The sequence below is a fragment of the Vicugna pacos genome, chromosome 16, assembly GCF_048564905.1.
Source record: "Vicugna pacos chromosome 16, VicPac4, whole genome shotgun sequence".
Taxonomy (NCBI): Eukaryota; Metazoa; Chordata; class Mammalia; order Artiodactyla; family Camelidae; genus Vicugna; species Vicugna pacos.
The window spans coordinates 9,569,838-9,593,682 of record NC_133002.1 but is presented as its reverse complement, the minus strand read 5'-3'; the positions used below and the strand labels follow the sequence as shown (position 1 = coordinate 9,593,682).

At 36.2% G+C, this 23,845-nt stretch overlaps 1 protein-coding gene across 1 annotated transcript in view; it reads right to left on the bottom strand.

The window, feature by feature from the left end:
- Window positions 1-23,845, bottom strand: part of RABEP1 (rabaptin, RAB GTPase binding effector protein 1) — a 94,725-nt gene that overhangs the window by 52,330 nt on the left and 18,550 nt on the right. Inside the window, exon 2 of the mRNA XM_072940585.1 lies at window positions 5,119-5,247. Within this exon, the coding sequence (XP_072796686.1) occupies window positions 5,119-5,247 (129 nt within the window). The remainder of the gene's footprint in view (window positions 1-5,118; window positions 5,248-23,845) is intronic.

Below are 23,845 nucleotides of genomic sequence, written 5' to 3'. Positions count from 1 at the left end.
TTCTCTCCGGTAGCTTTCAAATTTTCTTTTCATTCTTGATGCTCCACAGTTTAAGATGTGTCAAAGTATAAATTTACTATTTATTTATCCTACATGGTTCACAGTATTTATGTTAAGGACTCACTTCTTTTTTTTTCTTTTTATTTCTTTTCACTTCTGTTTCTTAATGCTTGAAAAATCTATTATTATATCCTCAAATTTTCTCTACTATTCCCTCCATTCTCTTCTCCTGGAACCCTTTTTAGAAGTGTGTTAGAGACTCAATTCATCTTCTACGTCAACTGCTCTTTGACATTTCTCTCTTTGTCTCACCAGGAGAGAGAACTCTTCAATATCATTTTCTAATTTACAAACTCTCTGTGTCTACAGTTTAAACAATCTGTTAACCCTTATTTCAATTTATGTATGTTTCCAAGATTCTAATGGTTAAGTTTTAAAATATAATCTAGTTTTATTTCCACATCTAAGTACAAACCACAAATATCTTCCAAAACCTAGCTTTTAACTATTGAAGATCTGATTAGTTAGCATCAGAGCTTTATGTAAGTTATGACCATGTACAAAATCTTTCAAAAACTACTAGAAAATTTCACTGTCTTCTGGTGGTTAACATGAGCTCTATTTCTACTCTTCTCCTTCAAATTGAGAATTCTGTGGCCTTTTGTTTGCTGCTTCATGTAATAGGCTCTTACTCATTGCCCAAGACTGAGGATTTCCAAATCACAAAGCACAAACACTGCTGCAGTGCCAAGCTTTGTACTGAAGTTGGTTAAAGGAGAAAGCTAAATCAAATACTTTTTTTTTTAAAGCTAAATCCCTTTTTTAAGTTCAACAGAAAAGCAACAAAACTTTCAGAACTAGTCATAACATTCCCCGCTGAAGTCATCTGGGAAAAGAATGGGTACTAAGGCAGAACAGTCAGTAAGAGGAGTTAAAATGTAATAATCTCTTACTAGTACTCCTCATTGCTATTTGCACTTATATTTCACCCAAATAAATGAAAGCACAGCTATTACAACACCAAAGCAAAAGCTATTCCTATTGGGAAAAACGCCCGCCAGCGTTTGGACTTCTGGGGTTACTCTGACCTGGCTGGCTGAAAGATAAAATAGACAAAGACTGATGAATACATCAAAACCATGGCTTATAACTTATCTATCACCTGTGAAAATCACAGAAGACTAGGCTTATACTCACGCAATAATATAAGCTGCTTCTTTAGATTACATCTTTAAATCTGTTTTTTATAATGATACAGGCAAACAGCCAAGACAGAAACTAAATCAGCATTTACCTTTTCCACAATGTGCAATTTCTTTAGAAATGACACCAAAATTCTCAAAAAAGGATCACATTATTCCTTTTGAAATTTTGTAGAAAGTTACTTCACCTGTTCTCTATAGCCAACTTAAGTTCATTGAGAACTTCAGACAGTAATGATACAATAGTACACATAAAGTTTATTGGGTCTAGATGTAGTCAAAGCAGTTTTAACATACCAAATATGTTTTTGAATGAATCCACATTACAAGTTGTTTAAATTAAGAGATATAAAACTGCAATTGATAATGTATTTCAGAAATGAGGGGTTCTTATTTTCATTTTTTCAAAATTTTACAGAAAAGTCAATTTTGTAATTTCAAAAATGATGATAAGAAAACAAAGAAAAACATAATGGCTTTATTTGGGGACAGAGAAAAACAGAAAGCAAAATGAACAAATTTTGGATGAGATAAACTTGAATTTACTGAATGAGCAAAGACTGAAAAAAGGCTGTAGAGAAGATGATGAAGCAACAGATTTACTGGTGTGAGAAATGGAAGAGGATGCCACAGGCCAGTATCATAGTGAGTATGAACTGGTCCTCAAAGGAAATACTGCCATGACTTCATACATATATATTAAAAGGTATTATAGCCATCTTGACAAGAACATATCATTGCACAGAGTTTAAAGTACTACCACATTAATTCAAGATTAAAACAAATTTTAAAATGGAGATGTTAACAAATTCACATGAACATACTCAAGAACCAGACAGAACTTACTTTTCATGACACTTTACATACACTCAAGTAAGGATGATACTGTGCAAAATGTATTACCTATCCCCATAGACTATACTTTCTTGAAGATAAAAACCTTATCTCATTCTTCCCAACCTCCACAGTGTCTTGCAGAGTGCCACCGTGCCTAGAAAAGAATACCAGCTTTCTCACCTCCCTGTCAGCCTATGAAGGAACAAAACTAACAGGGAACAGCCCTCCTGCAACTCATGAGAAAACAGAATCCCATCCCATACTACAGTCAGTAAACCTTTTCAAGCCAGAGGCTGAATTCTGTAAGGCCTAGGAATCTTTCGTCTTACAGAACAGTGGCTTCCAAACTGTTTTTACCACAATTCACAGCAAAAAATACATTTTATCACACAACTCTATACATGCAAGTGTATACTGTTCAACTTTTACTTAAACTTACCAAGTAAATAATATGCTGTTATTTTCCATTTTATTTCTTTTTAAAAAAATTGCTGGTCACAACCCACTCAATTTTGTTATCCATCAATGCGTTACAATCTGTAGCCTGAATAATACCACTCCAGAACAGTGATCTTCAAAGTAAGGTTTATGTAACCCAGGGGATATGCAAAGATTTTCCAGGCACATGCTGTTTTAAAGGAATCAAATTCTAGATCCTCAACTTTCATAAACAATCCTTCCTGAAACAGAGGGGTGTTTAAGTGTAGATTCTCCTTGTCCATCTCCCTTTACTTAACACCATGCTCCCACTTAACAAATGAAAAGCTTTCACTCATCCTGAGTTTTACTATGGTTCATTGCCCTGTTGTGTCAAAACTCCTCTGTGACATCAAACCAGAGGAATAATTTAAAATATCAATGTCAGTAATAAAAAAGTGAATGACTAATAACTGGGTAACAAATCTTTTGGCAGGTCACGTGGACTGCAAAGTCTGCTTTCAACAAAATTGAAAGAAGATTTAATTGAGTTGTCAGCCAATGGAATAAAATTATTTTTGAAGCTAGAGCACTATGTGATTTAATATAATTCAGAAAGAGTTAAGAGAATAAAATATCACTATTAAAAAAAAACCATTTCCATCTATTTATTTACAAGATCAAGGGCTGAACTTACATCTATTTTTTAAAAAACTGAAACTTATCTTTGTCTAGACATTAGTAATATTCACTAGAGGTTAATGATTTAATTGGGAGGGGGAACCAACACAGCTCATAAGACGTACACTTCCAATAATTTTTACAGCTTATTTTTAAATGTGGGCAATATGTATGATGTAATCAACTGTGCATTTAAATAACTGTAATGGTAATGTAATACAAAAGAAATTTACATGCATTATTTTTATTGCAGAGAAGTCTGACCAATTTTTTTTTTTTTTTGGTGGGGGGAGGTAACTAGGTTTATTTATTTTTAGAGGAGGTACTGGGGCTTGAACCCAGGACCTCATGCATGCTAAGCAAGCGCTCTACCACTTGAGCTATACCCTCCCCCCCTGACCAATTTTTTTTAATGGCTTTCAAGCACAAAATATTACTTTAGGCCAGTGGTTCTCAAAGTGTGATCCCTGAACCAACAACATCAGCATCACCTGGTAACTTTCTAGAAATGCAAATTTCTAGGATCCCACAGACCTAGTGAATCAGAAACTCTGGGAATGGGGTCCAGTAATCTTTGTTTTAATAAACCCTGGAGGTAAAATTCTGACGCACACTCACGTTTGTTCTTAAAAAACACTTTTTAGAATAAAATTCTGAGGGGGATGTTAAAAAAAACTAACATAAGAAGGGAAAAATGTGAAATTTCTGAAGAGTTTATTCATTTTTTTTTTTATTAAATGGTTGTGATGGATATTAAATCACAATGATTCTACTGGATATGTTTAAAAGCATAAAGTTTTAATTTAAGTTGTCAGTATTAATAGTATGATAAAATTTACATCCTTCATATCCTTTTAAATTTAAAATTAAAAATTCTAAAAGGTGTGAGGGGTGTATATAAACATTATATGGAATATATAAATTTAAAAATTGGAGGATCACTAGTCTGGAATAGTGGTTCTCAAACTGAAGTCCCTGGACCAGGAGTACTGCAATCACCTACAAGCTTATTAGAAATGCAAATTCTCAGACTCCTCCCCAACATACTGTGTTCCAGCAAGTATCCAGGTGATTTTTATCCACTTTGAAGTTTGAGAGCTACTGGTCTAGACTACAGAAGTGGTTCTCAAAATTTAGTGTGCATCTGAACTATCTGGAAAGCGTCCTAAAACACCAACTGCTAGACCCTAATCCCAGAGGATCTGGCTAGGAAAATCTGGGACAGGACCCAAAATTCTGCATTTCTAACAAGTTTCCTAGGTGACAGTAATGTGGATGCTGGTATTCCACAATCACGCTGACAATCACTCACAGAGGGCTGTGGAAACTCTATCTATGTGTTCCTATGTCAGTACCCAAAATGTAAACCCTTTCTTTTCCCTCATTCTTCAGATTAGTCTCCCTCATGATACACTCATATATTTGCCTTATTACAGTTTACATCTTTTAAATAACTCATAATTACTTAATATTTGTTTCCCTCACTAGAGTTCAAGTTGTATGCATTAAAAAAAAACACACAAATCTGCCCCTTCTGTATACCCAGCACCTAGGCACAATGTCCGCCTCTTAATAGGTATTAAACATATTTATTGGTAATTAAGATTTGTTGGATAAATTACATGAAATGTCAGTTTTAATACAACACAGCTAAGGATATTATTAGAATGCCAACAGTCCTGACTTGCCTGGGGCTATCTCCCAAGTGCTAAGAGCACTGAAAGTCCTGTGTCCCAGGACTACCTAGCCCACCATATTAAATCTCATCATTAAGGTCAAAAGACAAAAATCTGAATAATGCATTTTTCAACTTATTTTTCAATTTCATTCTTAACCCTTAGCCTCTAAATAGTCTTCTGTTATACAATGTATGTAGAAATAAAATCAAGGTTTACTCAATGATAAAATTAACATTGTACTACCAAGAAACTTGACATTTTAAGGCAGTTTTAGTATGGGGGCTGGGGGCTTATAAACTTACCCTCTTTAGCCAAATATAACTCTTTAAATTTTGCTCTCTTTTGATTAAATTCTTGCTCAAGCTGCTGCTGTGCACGTAAAAACTCTGCATTAATTTTTTCCAATTCTGCTACCCGTTGCTGAAGAGAAACTGGAAAGAAAAATACCAGTTAAAAAGTAATAACGTTTATTTATAAATTAAATTACAAGAATAAATTTGAATTTCAGCTGCACATTTCTATAATGAAACAAGTAGTCAAGCTTCTTCCAAAGACTCAATATATTCTAGGAAATTCTAATTTTTCAAAAAAAAGACTCTTTTATTAGATGTAATATACACACTGTGAATGAATCACGTAAAGTGAAACAGCATGTATATAAAGAATCACATAAGGCAAGTTTCCCAAAAGAGAGCTTCTAAAGTTTCTTTGTATAACTGATGGAATGTCGATTCACTGCTGGAACTGTTAAATATTATTTGGGCCATTTATCCCACAAATGAACCCACTGCCAAACTTGTTAGGTCTGTTTCTCTCAAGTGTTATGAGCAAAATCTAAAGGTTACTCTGATTAGGACAGCCCTACCAGCCTGAACGACTCTCCCAATTTCAAGATGATTCATTACCATTACATCCAAATCGTAATCAAAAAACCTTTCATATAGAAAGGATATGGAACTGTACATTCTGTATGAATTCTCAATTACTGGGAGATTATCTGGTTTTAGATTAATGTTGTTTGTGGTAGGGCAGGGATTGGGACATATTTTTTATTTTAGATGCTCTATAATTTGGCCACAGCTGATTATATAAATGCCTATCCTGACCAAACCCAGAGGGTCTTCTGGTTTATGCAAGGAGTGGGAAATACAGAAGTCCAAACCCTTGACCTCCTCCTTTTCCCGAACAGCAACCCAGCCACAAAGCTTGACCCTAACTGCTCCAGGGGACTCTTATCAGAACTATCACCACTGCTGGATCACCTGATCAACAGAGGTCTCAGTTCCCTACAATAAGCCATCCCTGATAATGATGATTTCCTAAAATTTTAACCATGATCTGAGATTATCTCTGAAGGCCCTACACTCCATTCAACTTAACTGAGCTTATAATTTTATAGTACATAGAAAAAAGCCTGGAAAAAATGCACCAATGATTTGTCTATGAGTAACAGAATTATGGCTCATGAATTTCTTCTATGTGCTTTTCAAAGTTCTCTACAACTCCTTTAATAATAAATAATTAACAAAAACCAGTACTTGTTTGTTTCTAAGACATCTTCAGACTAGCCTCACTACAGATCTAATGGTATCAATGTAATCCATGGCAGAAAGAGGAAATGACTGCTGCTTTGAGTTCCATGTCATTAAAGGCAAAGAGTCATTCTGAGGATCTAGGATCTTTAAGTCAAAGCCAAAGCCAACAATAACATCTGGTTATCTGAACATGTGATAACCTTGGGAGAAAAATAGAGATGGAGAACCCATTGGAAGGGAGAAATGTGTAGTTATTTAATATTTACTGTTTGAAATCATGAAGAAAATGTGTTTTCTGTGCTATTTACTTGTCTTAGAACTTTACTGTCCAAATCTAAATGTTAAATAAATTAATAAATTTTCCACTTAACACTTTATAATTACTGGTAGCTACTGATTAATGCACAGGGTAGGGAAGGACTCTGGGGAATTAAGAAAGAAGAAAAAGCAAGATCCCTCTGTTTTTATTTCTTCCTAACACGTACACTTCCACCAATACCTTCCAGCCAAATACACTCTCATACACATACATACACAAACACACAATGTCCATACCTTTCAACATTATATTTATATTTAGGGACTGAAACTAATGAAACAATAAAAAACTAAAATGCAGCCTTTAAAATTACAGCCAAGATTAAGTGTATTTCCACTAATCCCAACCCCGTCCTGGCTCTCACCAGGCACAGTCTACACCCACAGGTCTGGCTGCCTCTCTCCAGGATTCAGGACAAATTTCAATTCCAGGAATTACGATCCCTTTGAGGATATACTAAGGAACTCCCTTATTCTCCTCTGTTTTTTTAACTAAAAAAATTTAAAATCCACCATTAATACTACAATTCTAAAACACAGAAAAAGGCCAAAACAACTGCTTTTTATAAGAACGTTTCTACTGCTACAGCTAGAAAAACCAATTTACCTTGCATGAGACAGCAAGAAAGTTTACAAACAGGCATATCCTAATGCATCAGCAATCAACCACAAGTCAAACTGAAAACAGATCTCATCACACAAAATACTTTTTCTAACATAGTGACTAGCAATTCATAATAATTACCTAATAGTTCATGTAAAAAGCACTTGGCACAGCACATAGAAAAAAAACTGATACAGTTTAGCTATAAACTAGTGATATTTATTTAATGAATAAGGGAAAACAGAGTTATCAACTGACTTTGTATACAGCCACAAAAAACCAGAAGCCACTTCGAACCTCATGATTCTGACTCAGTTCCATGCTCAGACTTCCAGCTCATATCCTTCCCAACTACCATGTATCATCCTAGCATCACTGACAAATTAACTGGTGTTAATGCCAACCTTCAACATTAAGCCTGCTGTAACTCACAGCTGAGAGCTATTAGTAGTACATCAGCCTTTGTTAAACATTCCACACATTCTGTATATTGCTACCTTCATTGAGTAATAATAAAAGGGGGGACACTATCTCATGCAATAGCTTCTTTTAATGCTTGACATGCAGAGGGAAAAATTATTACACCATTTATTCAAAATGTCTGAATTAAGCAACAATACAGAAAGGAAAAAGAATAATATGGCAAATAAATGAAGGGAAGACTCAATAATTCTTAGATACCTCTCTTCCCCTAATTTTGATATGAATGGGAGAACATGTAGTAACTTAAAAGTATTTTTAAGCCCCAACCTGGGTCCTACTATTACATTCCTTTAACATTATATTAAATTTGATGAGACATAAGCAATGGGAAAAGATGAAAAAAAAACAAAAGGTCTAGGTCAAACATTACTACAACCAGAATCTTTCTAATGTTCAAGATCCAATTTCAAGCAAAAACCAGAAAACCAAAAAAACACGAAGCATAACTCCAGTGGAACAAAAGAATCTGAACAGTTCCTGAAACTCGGAAGTCTTAAGTTGTGTATCACTGGGTTTTAAAACGAAACTGTTAAGTACGGTAAGTACATCTATCCAATGGAATAATACCAAGCCAGAAATTTTATATTAAAAGAATAAAGATACAAAATTATATATTACATAATATGGTCTATGGAAAAAATATATAGAAAAAGAAGACCGGAAAGAACACGCCAAATTATACTCAGAGTGGTTGCCTCTCTGAATCAAAGCATAATTTAAAAATTATAAATTCATTAAAAGGTAATAAAGTGCTTCATCTTTTTTTTAGTTTTGATGATTACAATTTTATCTTATCGCTCCATCTCAATCTCTCTGTCCATAAAAAGTGCACATAATTAACTTCAATGGTCTTAAAATATTTAAGAACACTAAATAATCATTTTTTAACTACAATTATATTTTTCCAGGACAAGCAACTTGCTAAAATAGATAAATTTTCTAAAAAACATAATCTCTTCTGTTTCAGAAGTGACCTTCCAGCTAGCAAACCACCTTTTCTCTCTGTACTCTGAAAACTTATCCTGTCCAGCTTCTTTGAGGAATTACTGGAAATGATTATTACTTGCAGTGGATCTACGCACTGAATTGTCCTTTGTTTAGGGAATAATTAATAAATCCACAATTACTTAGCATGCCTCACAAAGAAAGGGGAAAGGAGAAAGTAAAGTGGGTGGGGATGACATGGATTACTAATCTAGAGAATATTTGTCACAAACACCACAGCCCATAAGCAGGTAATTGGGTTAACATAGCCAATCACTTTACGGTATTAGAGCAAATAGATATGGCACCTGGGAATCACTTTTTCTGTAATACTAAAGATAATCACAAATTCTTCAGTACAACAGACAGTTGTCATTTCACTTTATATAATCCTCCAAACATCTGACTAGCAACGTTGAGGAACTTCATCCTTTTACCTTGTCCATTTACTCATATAAACCAATTCTAAAACAATTTGGTGATGTTTACACGGAACAACTTGCTAGCCTTCTTTCGGTGAACCAAAGTGAAAATCCTTACTTTCTTTTACTATTCTTTCATTATTTTTTGCAACTCTCTTAAATAATTAGGTGCCATAATACTTCAGATAAAAGATAACACTTAAAATGATGGGCTTCAAATAAGAAAGCCAATTATTTCTCAAGTAAAGATTAGCTGTTTTATGTAAACTACCTGAAAATGTTGTTATAAATCCAGGAAAAATATTAAATGAAAAACAAACTGGCATCAAATTTTAATTCAAGTGGCAAATGAGATAATGAAAAACTACTCTGCCCTTCAAAAGGGCAAAAGTAGAATTAAGAACAAACCATGGAAAACCCTGATTTGGGTGAGGCGCGGGAGGGGTGGCAAGGGTGGCAAGGATAAATGAGGGAAGAATCGAAGGACATTAAGAATATTTTCTTATTTTCAACCTCCGTAGAGATATTACCCTTTGGTACATCACCTGAGATCTCAGAAGAGGTTGATACTGATTTACTTGGTTGCTCTATTAGTTACAAATTCACACTCTATTAGTATCAAATCACATTTCATTTTATCCATGATTTCGTAACAGTATAATCAAATGCCTTATTAGAATTAAAAAAAAAAGCTATCTACAATTTCAGACTCAGAGAAGCTTGTGCTTCAATCCAAACCCAAGCTTCCATTATATGAACTAGTGCAAATAGTTTCATTAAAATAAAGATGATACCCATTATGCATAATATCACATGCTATGAGGTTTAGATATACCATCGTATAAAAGCAATTCACATAGAAGAGGCATTCAAACGATAGTTACCATTAACAACTTCAGAATTTAAGTATCAGGTTTATAATTCTGCTAAAAAAAAAAAGTGGGAGATGTACATTTGGATCAACTTGTTCTAGAGAGCCTTCCTAGTGATAAATACAAAATCATTTTATTTTCTAAAATGTTCACAAACCACTTACTTAATAATCTATTCTTTCTTAAGTGTTCCAGAAGTTGTATTTAAGCAAAGTTACCAATGAAGACAAGCAAGTAAACAAAGTTTTGAGAGAAAGTTAAAAATAGAGAAAAATAACTGAGCAAAAGAATGGGTATTTCAGTGAATGTTCAGCAGATGAACAAGGCAGTATAAACTATATTCCAGGCTCTATTTCTATTTTTCATAAGGCTGTAAAGCTATATTCCATGTATTCCCATATGGAATACATACTGAAAATGTGAACATGAAAAGCCTTAAACAGTTGCCATATAAAGATATAAACTATACGGTTGAACTATAGACATTTTTGAATACTAGTCAAGATACACAATACAGTTCAACCACAATTTCATACATTTTACCAGATAATTTTTAAATCACCTCAATTTCTGATTACATTTAGTCCAATTTACCATAACTGTCAAAAGTTTGTGTTCAGCAGCCGATATAACTATGCATGGAAGGACTTCCGGGCAAGATGGCGGAGTAGAAGGACGCTTGTAAGTCACCCTCTCCCACAAATACACCAAGATCCACATCTACAGACTCAGCCAACCAGAGCACCTGCGGAACTCCGACAGAACATTGCCCTCTTCAAAAGATAAAGACGCCAAAAATCTGGTAGGAGAAAAGGAAAAAAGAAAGAACAAAAGGCAAAGCAGCGCGGGACGGGTCCCGCGGGGAGGGAGCGGCAAAGGAGGACTGGCGCTTGCTCGCTGGGTCTCCCCTCTCCAATTGAGAGGCCAGCGGGATGGAGGGGGAGCCTCCGAGGCTCGGATCTGTACAGAGCAGCCCTTATCTGACAGAACTAAGTTAAACGGGCACAGAGCGTCCCCCCGACACCCAGCCTGAGACGCAGGCCGGCAGGACGGGCAGGGCCAGGCTGCACAAGCCGGGTGGAGGACGGGGGCGGCTGCACGGAGGCAGCTCCGGGGGACTGCAAGGGGCTGGGCGCCGGGGCTGTGGGTGTACAGGACAGAACAACCTGGGCCCTCCATAAAACAGCAAGGTTGATGTGCTCTTGGGGGAATGATGCATACCGCCATCTCTGAAAACCCACGGAAAATTTTCAGGGGAAGAGGGGCGGGGCCCAGGCAGAGCCGCCATATTCTCCGGCGCTGAGCACCCAGGCGGGGGCAGAGGCGAAACCTGCGTCCGCACCGAAGGGCTTAGCAGCCTCAAGGGCCAGACTGAGACGGGCCTACAGCCCAGGGCAGATAGGATCCTTCCATTCTGGTCCCCCAGAGAACTTGCTCCACAAAGACAAACAAGCAGCTGGGTCTTGGCTCCGAGCAGGGACGAGGCTGCCCCTCGGTCTTCACCGAGCCCACCCGCGGAGCGCGACCAGGGCGGAGCGCCGACCGGGGCAGAGCGCCGGCGCAGAGCGCGCAGCCGCACAGAGCAGCGGAGCTACCAGCGGCGCAGGCAGGGGGAGAGCGGCCCCCCGCCGGTCGGGCAGGAACACAACCCCTGACCGAGGTGCTGGGAGAGGGCACGACCCGCCCTCCTGCATGGCCAGTCTGCAACATCTGACTGCGGCATCCGGAGGGGCAGTGACCCGCCCGCCCGCAGCAGAGGAGAGCTGCATCTGACCCCGTGTTAGGAGGAGGCGCGATCTGCTTGCCGACACGTGCTGGGAGCAGCACAGAAGAGGGCGCCAACGGAGGGCCTATGAAAAGCTGAGCTTCCAAAACAGGACGAAGACAGAAGGACTTCACATTAAAAGCACACACACTCCAGGAGAACACCGACAACCCCCCCCTTTTTTTTTTTTTTTTGGTTTTTGTTTTGCTTTGTTTTGTTTTTTTGTTTTCTGTTTTTGTTTTGTTTTGTTTTAATCTGTTTTTACCTGTTCTATTTTCAATTACTCTTTTAATTTTTACTTCTTAATTCATTTTTATTTCTCTTGGGTTTTGATGTCCTGTTATTGATTAGACACAGGCTTCAAACACATATATTCATCTCCCCACCCCTTTTTTTTTTTTTAAGGGTTTTAAAAGGACGTCTCCACCCGATTAATACTCTGCTTCAACCCGCTCTTCTATTATTCATTATACATTGTTTTCAAACCCTCTTTCTCCCTTCTTTTAAAAATCTTTCTCTCTCTCTCTTATTCTTTTCTCTTTTTTTCTTTTTTCTTTTTTCTTCTAAGTTCTATTCCTAAATAGGCATTAGATAGATAAAATCCTTAAGATCCAAAATAGACAACTGATACTCCATAAACCACAGTGCCAGAGAGGTATGAGCAAGATGAAGAAGCAGAGAAACCTTTCCCAATTAAAAGAACAAGAGGAATCCCCTGAAAGAAAGATCAATGAAATAGACATCGATAGCCTACTAGATCAAGATTTCAAAAAAGGAGTGATCAAATTGCTGAAGGAATTAAAAGAGATAGTGCTTAGAGAAATAAAATATGTCAAAAATGAAATTGAAGCTATAAAGAAGAGCCAAGCAAAATGGGAAAACTCAATGACAGAGATGAGGAATGATCTAACAGCTGTGCAAAACCGACTAGTTAATGCAGAGGAACGAATTAGTGATCTAGAAGACAGGGCAACAGAAAGCACCCATTCAGAAGAACTACAAGATAAGCAAATAAAAAATGATGATAATAGCATAAGGGACCTATGGGATAATATAAAGTGTCCCAATCTTCGCATAATAGGGGTCCCAGAAGGGGAAGAAGGATCAAAGGGAATTGAAAAGGTTTTTGAAGAAATCATGACTGAAAACTTCCCAAACTTAACGAAGGAATCAGATATACAAGTACAGGAAGCTCAGAGGGTCCCAAACAGGAAGAACCTAAATAGACCCACACCAAGACATATCATAATCAAGATGGCCAGAGTCAAGGATAAATTCTAAAGGAGATGATTCTAAAGGCAGCAAGAGAAAAGCAAAGAGTGAACTACAAGGGAACCCCCATAAGGCTCTCAGCTGATTTCTCTACACAAACACTACAGGCCAGAAGGGAGTGGCAAGATATATTCAAAGCCCTGAATGAAAAAAAGATGCAGCCTAGGATACTTTATCCAGCAAGGCTATCCTTTAGGATAGAAGGAGAAATAAAGAGTTTCACAGACAAAAAAAAGCTGCAGGAGTTTAGCAACACTAAACCCATGCTAAAAGAAATATTGAAAGGGCTATTCTAAATAGAAAAGCAGCAGGATGCTACAGAAATGAGAAACTCACAACTGGAAAGGTGATAACTCATGAATTACAAATAAAGAAAACATGAAATTATAAAAGAAGACATACAAATCACTGAGAGTGGGAGAGGGAGGCAGGGAAATATAGAATTTTTTTTCTTTCTTTTTTAAATTTTTTTAACAGTAGGATGGGTTTGAGATCATGTTATTATCAGTTTATTAAAAACAAGTATAGGTTAATAGATTTACAAAAAAGGGTAACCACAAGTCAAAAATTTACAAGGGAGTCACAAAAATTAAATAAAATCCATGATAATACAAAGGAAAATTACCAAACCACAAAAGGAAGAAGAAAGGAACAAAGAGGATATACCAATTCAACTGCAAAGATAAGTTCAAAATGGCAATAAACACACATCTATCATTAATTACTGTAAATGTTAATGGACTAAATGCTCCAGTCAAAAGACATAGAGTGGCAGAGTGGATAATAAAGCAAGAACCTTCAATATGCTGCATACAAGAGACCCACTTTAGGGAGAAGGACACATATAGATTGAGAGTGAAAGGATGGAAAAGGATATTCCATGCAAATGGAAAAGCCAAAAAAGCAGGTGTTGCAGTACTGATTTCAGACAAAATAGACTTTAAAACAAAGGCCATAAAGAAAGATAAAGAAGGACATTTTATAATGATTAAAGGAGTGATACAAGATGAAGATATTACACTCGTTAATATATATGCACCCAATATAGGAGCACCTAAGTACATACAAGAATTACTAACAGAGATAAAGGGGGATATTGATGGGAATACAATCATAGTTGGAGATTTTAACACTGCATTAACATCACTAGACAGATCTTCCAGACAGAAAATAAACAAGGCAACAGAGAAATTAAATACTACAATAGAAAAACTAGATTTGGTGGATATTTTCAGAGCTTTACACCCCCAAAAAATAGAATATGCATTCTTTTCAAGTGCACATGGAACATTTTCCAGGATCGATCATGTACTTGAACACAAAAGAAACCTCAACAAATTTAAGAAGATAGAAATTATCTCAAGCATCTTTACTGACCACAATGCCATGAAACTGGAAATCAACAACAGAGAAACAAAGGAGAAAAAAAGAAAAGCATGGAGATTAAACAATATGTTATTGAAAAAACAATGGATCAATGAGGAAATCAAAGCTGAAATTAATCCCACTCCTGGGCTTGTACCCAGAAGGAAATCTACTTCAGGATGACACCTGCACCCCAACGTTCATAGCAGCACTATTTACAATAGCCAAAACATGGAAACAACCTAAATGTCCATCAACAGGTGACTGGATAAAGAAGATGTGGTATATTTATACAATGGAATACTACTCAGCCATAAAAACCGACAACATAATGCCATTTGCAGCAACATGGATGCTCCTAGAGAATGTCATTCTAAGTGAAGTAAGCCAGAAAGAGAAAGAAAAATACCATATGAGATCGCTCATATGTGGAATCTAAAAAACAAAAACAAACAAACAAACAAAAACAAAGCATAAATACAGGACAGAAATAGACTCATGGACAGAGAATACAGACTTGTGGTTACCGGGGGGGCGGGGTAGAGGGTGGGAAGGGATAGACTGGGATTTCAAAATTGTAGAACAGATAAACAAGATTACACTGTATAGCACAGGGAAATATACACAAAATGTTATGATAAATCACAGAGAAAAAAATGTGACAATGAGTGTGTATATGTCCATGTATGACTGAAAAATTGTACTGAACACTGGAATTTGACACAACACTGTAAAATGATTACGAATCAATAAAAATGTAAAAAAAATGCATGGAAAAAACAGTTATCTATTCAATTTGTAAAAGCTGGTATTATTCTATTTCTCAAGTATTTCAAACACCAAATGTCAAGCCAGATGAAAAACCATGATTCTTACTAAGCTGGTAAGCAGATATACTTTCTAACTATTTGAATATTTAAATATTTTAGTTTCCCATTTACAAGACAAAGAAGGCTATTCAAAACTTAAATATCAGGTTTACTTAAGGAAATGGCCAAAAGAATTCAGTTTTCTGTCTATACATCTACTGGCATTCCTAAGTTGAACTACACCATGCCACTTTAGGATCTGGCTTGGAACTCTGAGAATTCACTACCAGTGAAGTTAAATTTAATCCTTATTTTGTGCTTGAATTAACCAAGTGTCAGCACGGCTCCAGGTGGGAATGCAAAATAGTATAATCACTCTGAAAAGCAGTTTGCTGTTCCTTACAAACACATACCTACCATATGATACAGCAATCCTACAAATGAAAACATATTTCCAGGCAAAGATTTGTACACAAATGCTCACAGCTTTACTTAGACTAGCCCCAAACTAGAAATAACACAAATGCCCATCATAAATGGACAAATAATAGTGTATCCATACAATGGAATATTATATAGCAACAAAAAGGAATGAGCTACTTAACACAAACATGGGTAAATCTCAAGAGCATCATGCTAAGTGAAAGAAATCAGACACCAAAAGTATGATCCCACTATATGAAATTCCAGAAAAGGCTAAATTATAGTGACAGAAGTCAGATCAGTACTTGCCCATAAGTGGGGGGAGTTTAACCACAAAGTGGCATGAAAGAACTTTTTAGGGTAAAATGTTCTATAACACAATTACGGTGATGGTTACAAACTATATATGTTTGTGAAAACTCATGAATCTGTATACTTGAAATTAGTAAATTTTATCATAAATTATCTTTTAATCAGCTTTACTGTGGTATGAGTTAAAATTATAAGAATAAATTACTGCTTAGTAACAGCAGAAGTGATTTTCTCTCCAGGCCAATTTTATTATCCTCATAGCACTAACCACTGTCTGAAATTATTTGCATGTTTAAATATTGCTCCATACTAGAGTATATACCCTGAATGAAAACAGAGACTTTATGTATCCTGTTCATTGCTACATCTCCAACACCCGGAACTGTGGCTAGCACATGGAAGGTGTTCTATAAACATTTACTAAATAAATAAGTAAACAAAAAAGTGAGCTGGAATAACTAAACCCCACTGATGAGGGGCACATAAGTCAGGGTTTCAAATGACAGCAAGAATTTGAAGACGCAAAGGAGAGGACAGTATTCCACTGGGAAAAATCAAAGGCAAAGGGAGCAAGACGTGTATCTGTCTAGAAGCCAACAAGCAAATATCCCTGACTTGGGGAAAACTGCAACTTTCCCCACTTTGCATAAAAGTCTCCATGAGTTTCTTCTTCGGCTGTGCTTTCCAATATGGTAGTCTCTAGCCACATGAAGCTACTGAACACCTGAAACCTGGCTGTCTGAATTGAGATACGTGTTAACTATGAAATATACATGGAATTTAAGACTTTAGTAGTAAAAAAATTTTTTGAATATCCCATTAATATTTTCTAGTCATCACATGTAGAAATTAAGAAATCTGGAATATACTGGGTATATAAAATACATTATTAAAATTAATTTCCACAGAAAGTTATACACAAATGTTCAGAGAAGCATTATTCATAATAGCTAGAAAAAGGAAATCCAAATGTCCACCAACTGATGAATGGATAAACAAAATGTGGTATATTCATACAAAATAACAGTACACGTCTATAAAAAGGAATAAAGTACTGATAAAGTTGCAAGATGGATGATCCTTGAAAACATGTTAAGTGAAAGAAGCCAAACACCAAAGGCTACATATTGTATGATTCCATTTATATGTAGTATTTAGAACAGGAAAATCCACAGAGACTATTAATGGGTGCCAAGGGCTAGGGGAGGAAGGAATGGAACAGGGAATGACTGCTAATGGTCATTGGGATGCAGATATTTCTGGGGATGAACACGTTCTGGAATTAGTGGTCATGGACGCACAGCTCTGTGGACATTCTAAAAATGAGTGAATCATATATTTTAAAAGGGTGAACTTGATAGTATACAAACTAAATCTCAATAAAGCTGTTATTGTAAAAAATTAATGTCACCTGTTTTTCTATTTGGAGGTTTTTTTTTTACTTCCTTAATGTGGCTACTAGAAAAGTTTTGAATTACATTCTCTGGCTCACATTACATCTCTACTGGACAGAACTGTTCAAAGAGCTTATTTGCAGGGGGGAGGAAAGATGTATCCTGGATATTTTGAGTTCTCATTTTTACCTCTAATTCTCTGACATTCTCTATTTTTCCCAGTTTGCCAGCCTGCTTCAAGTATCACCATACTTTACAGCCAACTTAGACTCTAAGGTCAATCATCTATAATCCTAGATTCCCTTCTCTCTTGTGCCATTACAGTAGCACAGTGTTTCTCTACTATGGTATGCAGACTGTTTGTTACTGGTCTTATGAGATAAGGAGTTTGTGCCAGTATGTAAGATCAACTAAGACACCAAGCACATTGTTCAGTTCACTTGACATTTTCTGATGAAGGAAGCAGTGCACTAATTTACATTCTGGCACAAGCTCTTTATCTCCCTGCAGACCACTGCTGTGGCAGACAACTGTCACATCTATGGCTGCCCATCATTTTTTGGAAAGGCTTTCTACATTTAAAGACATTTCCATTTTATGAATTTCAGCTTCCCAAAACAGAAGCCAAACACAAATTCCCAATCTCCCTTGAAACCAGAATGCAGGCATGTCATCTAAGCCCCTCCAATCCACACACACAAATGCAACTTCAATTCAGAATTGCACAGTATAAAGAAACCAGGTTTCTTGCTGCCATAAGGCTTTCAGTAGCCTCCCAGCGGTTACAGGTCTTGCTCTTGAAGGCAAAATGGCATCAGGGAAAGCAGCAACAGCATTGAAGTGGAGCTTTACATGCTCATTAGCACCAGAGGAAAGTCCTTCCTATCAGGCCACAGGCCTTGGAGCAGTGATTCTCAAGCCATGGCTCTGAGACAACAGAATCACTATCACCTAGGAACTTGCTAGAAGCGCGAATTCTCAGACCTTCTAGAATCAGAAATTCTGGGTGTGAGACCCAGAAATGTGTTTCTACAAGCTCTTTAGATGCATGCTAGTGTTTGAAAACCAATGGCCTAGAATCTATTTCTCCCTGCATTCCCAATGACTGTAAACTACCTCACATCTCAAAAATTCCTTTCATGCTTAAACTAGACAAAATAAACTGTTATGTTTGCAACAAAGAACACTGACTAAAATATACTATATTGTCATTCCAATCACCATTCTCTTAAAGACTGCTCACAGGATGTTAGACACTGATTAAAAGGGGAAAAAAATTTTAAAACCAAAATCCATAAAGATTAACATTGGTTAGAAGATAGGAAACCCTCTGATTGATTTATTTCTTAATACTATGTGGAGGACATAAACTGACCTCATTCCAAAGAGTACAGGAGTATAGTATGGAAAGGCGAGGGAGGGAGAGGGAAGGAGAGTAGAGGGCAAGAGAGAGAGAAGGGGAGGGAGAAAGCGGGAGAGAAACTTTATAGTTTCTTGAAACTATAACAAACACTACCCTCAGCAGGGTGATCAAGGCTAGCATCAACTCTGGTAGCACTGATAAGCCATGCAGATAATATGTATCTAATATGATGCAAGAAAATGGCACTTTACCTGTGCAGTCTTCTCCCCAAAACCTACAATCCCAGTCTATTCATAAGAAAAACATCAGATTCCAACTGAGGGACAGTCTACAAAATAACTGGCCAATACTTCTTAAAACTGATGATGTCATAAAAAAGTCAGAGAAACTGTCACAGTCCAGAGACGCCTAAGGACACATGGTGACTAAATGTAATGTGTCTAGATAGAATACAGGAACAGAAAAGGTTTAATAAGAAAAAGCTAAAAGAGGGGTGTGGGAAGGGACAAACTGGGATTTCAAAATGTAGAACAGATAAACAAGATTATACTGTACAGCACAGGGAAATATATACAAGATTTTGTGGTAGCTCACAGCAAAAAAAAATGTGACAATGAATATATGTATGTTCATGTATAAGTGAAAAATTGTGCTCTACACTGGAATTCGACACAACATTGTAAAATGACTATTACTCAATAAAAGAATGTTAAATAAAACAAAATAAAATCAAATCAGAAAAAAAAGAAAAAGCTAAAAGAAATCTGAATAAACTATGGACTTTTAGTTAGGAATAATGCAGCAGTATTACTTCATTCTGACAAGTATACCATGCTAATATATGATATTTTTAAAGGGAATCAGGATATGCAATATATGAAAACTCTCTGTACTATTTTTCCAACTTTTCCATTAAATCTAAAACTATTCTAAAATAAAGTGTTTTTTCCAATGCTATTGATTAAACTTTGAATGGTTTTAAATTCAAATAAACAAATACCTTTACTAGAGCTGTAACCAGAAGTCTGGCAATGGTGACCACCCAGCAAAGAGTAAACAACCCTCCACACACCATCACCACCACACTGCTCCACCTCCAAAAAAGTCTTCAAGCTTAACAGAAATGCATTTGAATGCTTGGCTGAGGAGTAGACTTTCCTTTCCAACTGACAATACTATACTCTCTAAGATCCAATTTTATCTTCTAATAATCATTACTTTTGCTTAGAGTCAAACAGAAAATAAAGGATACTAAAAAAAAAAACAAAACAGTTTAGAGATTACTGTAGTTAGTTGAAAAGCCCCATAGCTGAGAAACAGACCCCACTGATAGGATGACTGGGTTACAGAGAAACAAAAATAAAACCACAACTAATCTGGTACTGAACTGGAATTCGGTACCATTTAACACAAAGGCAAACAAATCTAATATTTTTTAATTCAACAGTACTGAGGAAGTCACCAGTATACAGCTCAGTCTCAAAACTAATGTACATAAGTCACTGACAAAAGATTCAATGAAGTCCAGTGTACTCTGTTTAATGAAAAGGGTAAAAGTGTAATTTAATTTAGAAAAATTGCTAAGAAAAATACATCCTACGCTCCTAACACCCAGAATATGGTCTCTAAATATTGTTTCTCACTAAAAGGAACCAAGGTTCCTTGGAAACAAAGACTGATTCCAGGCCTGCGGCACGAAGTAAACAAGATAGATGTGAAACATCTTGGCACCTTTGGGACTGCATCAAAGGACTTCTCCTTGTAACAAAGGAGTCCATTTAGAGGACTCAACAGCCAAAGGTGAGATAATCTGAACATGAGTGTGGAAGGCTGAATAAATCCTCCCCCCTCAGATATATTAATTTCCTTATCACCGAACCTATAAATACAACCTTGTATGGTAAAAGAAGTTATTAAGAATACTGAGAAGAATTTATCCTGGATTACCCAGTGTACCCTAAAAGCAATCACATGTACCCTTATAAGAAAGAAACAGGAGTTTTGACACAGATACACAAAGGAGTCTGTAGTGTGACAAGAGAGGCAGAGATTGGAGTGATATAGCCAAGGAATGCCAGCAGCCTCCAGAAGCTGGAAGGCAAGGAACAAATGCTCCTCTAGAACCTCCGGGAGGAGTACAGACCTGCTGACATCTGATTTCAGCCCAGTGATACTGATTCTGGACATCTGGCCTCCTTAACCGTGAGAGAATTAAATTCTGTTGCTTTAAGTCACCCAGTTTGTTGGAGCAGCCGTAGTAAACTAATATAATCAGTTACTAAAGTTTCATTTCCTCAATTGTGAAATATGGATAATACCAACCTTAAAGAATTTAGAGGATTAAGTAAGTAATGCATTTCAAGTGCCTTTAGGCAATTTAAAGATGTATGTTAAAGATACACATTCTCCTTTGTTATAACTAAATCAATGAGGGTTGTTTTTAAAGGCCTTTGTGGGGGGAGGGGCAGTGAGGAAGGGGGAGTATGGTGGCCAAACTTAATGTGATCATTCCAAATTTTATCTGAATTAATAAATACCTAGGAATAGCTGAGAAAAATTCTAGAAAATGAATAATGGAGGGTTCCTGGCTCTTTAAAATATTAAAACACTAGAGAGTAGGAAAAAAGTCATCATAACTACACGGCATGACACCAGAATAGATAAATCAATCAAACACAGTACAATCCAGAAATGGGCTCAAGTATCCTGCATATTTATCATATAATAAATGATGGTATTTCAAAGTCAATGGCGAAAAATGGATTAATTACTACATGGTCCAAGAATATCTGGCTAGTCAATTGAAAATAAAAAGTAAAAGCTGGATTCCTACCTCAGTCCTTACTCCAAAATAAATTCCAAAGTGATCAAATATTTCAAAGTAAATACTAGAAGATAACATTCACAAGAGGTAGAAGTAAACCTAGAAGCCATTAAGGAAAAAACTGATAAACCACATAAAAATTAAAATATTTCCATATATCAAAACACCTCAAAATTAAAAAACAAAACGGGGGAAATTTTTGCAACACATATGACAAAGAGGTCAACTTCCCCATATGCAGAAAAGTTAATTTGTTAAATTAAGGAGATATAAGCTCTCTTGTACCTTGATGGTGAGCCTGCAAACTGTTCAACCTTTTTGAAGGAGCATCTGACATTTGATATTAAATTTTTAAACATTCACCTTCTTTGACTCAGGAATTCCAGTTCAAGGAATTTATAACACAAAAACATTCACATGAGTGTGCAAAGACAGGTACAAGGATATTCGCTGCAGTTTTTATTGTAATGGCACAGATATTCATCAATGGGGATTCATTTTTTAAAGTTATAGTGTATCTATATTGTGAAGCCACAAAAATAAATGATCTATTTCAAAAATGAGGGCATATTATCAAAAAACAAAGTAAAGAAAAAGAAAGCTTGAGAAGAACATGTGCAGCATGATTCCACTTTTAAATCACCAGAATAAACTTTTTTTCTTAAAGTGTTTATCTCTGAGAGGTGAGCTTATGAGCTTATATGAACTTTTCCTTTCATATTATACATTTAAAAATTGTTTGACTAGAATTTATCATCTCTGATGCAAAAAAAAAGTTTAAGAAATTTAAAATTACATAGCATGAAAGAATAAACAAACACATCAGTGGAACAGAACAGAGAGCCCAGAAACAGATCCACACAAATATAGTCAACAGATCTATAACAAAGAAGGAAAGGCGATTGAACAGTGAAAGGAAAGACACCATTCGTTATCTTTTCAACAGATGATAGTGCTGGAACAACTGGATATCCACATGCAGGAAAGGGAAGGAAAGGAAAGGGAATCTAGATACAGACCTTACAGCCTTCACAAAAAATAACTCAAAATGAGTCCTAAATGTAAAATGCAAATGTAAATGCAAAATTATAAATCTCCTAAAGCAAAACATAGGAGAAAATCTAGATGACCTTGGGTTATGACAATGACTTTTTAGATAAAGCACCAAAGGTATGATCCATGAAAGAAATAATTATAAGCTGGATTTCACTAAATTTAAACTTCTGTTTGTGAAATACACTGTCAAGGGAAATAAGACAAGCCACAGATTTGGAGCAAAAACTTGAAAGACATTATCTGGAAAGTACAGTTACCCAAGATACACAAAGAACACTTAAAACTAAACAAAAAGAAAAACAACCCAATTAAAAGATAAGCAGAAATTCTGGACACCCCACAAAAGAAGATATACAGGTAGAAAAAAGCTGAACATCATCTGAAAAGATGTTCAACATTGCCCGTCATTAGGGAATTGCAAATTAAAACAATGAGATACCACAACACACCTACTAAAATGGCTAATATCCGCAACACAGACAGCACCAAATGCTAGCAAATAAGTGGAACAGGAATTCTCAATCATTGCTGATGGGAATGCAAAATGATACAGCCACCTTAACATACTCTTACCATATGACCCAGCAATTATAACCCATAGTATTTAGCCAAATGAGCTGAAAACTTGACATCCACACAAAAATCTGCATCATAGCCGCTTTATTCAGAATTGCCAAAACTTGGAAGCAAACAAGATGTCCTTCAATAATTCAATGAATAAACTGGTACATTCAGACAATGGAGTATAAATTAATGCTAAAGAAGAAATGAGCTACCAAGCCACAGACAGACATGAAGCAACCTTAAATGCATATTACTAAATGAAAAAAGCCAATCTAAAAAATCTATATAACTGTGTAACCAACTATACGACATTCTGGAAGAGGCAAAAACCGTGGAGACAGTAAAAAGATCAGTGGTTGCCAAGAATTTAGGGGAAAAGAAAGATTAGCCGGTAGAACACAGGGGATTTCTAAGGCAGTGAAACTATTCTGTATGATACTACAATGGTCAATGGATACGTATCATTGTACATTTGAACAAACCCCAGAATGTACAATACCAAGAGCGAACCCTGATGTAAATAAATGATGGACTTTCAGTGATAATGATGTGCAAGTTCACTGATTGTTAACAAATGCACCACACTGGTGTGGAATGTTGACGCTGGGGGAGTCTGATGGGGCAGAGGGTGTAAGGAAACCCTGTACTTTCTGTTCAATTTTGC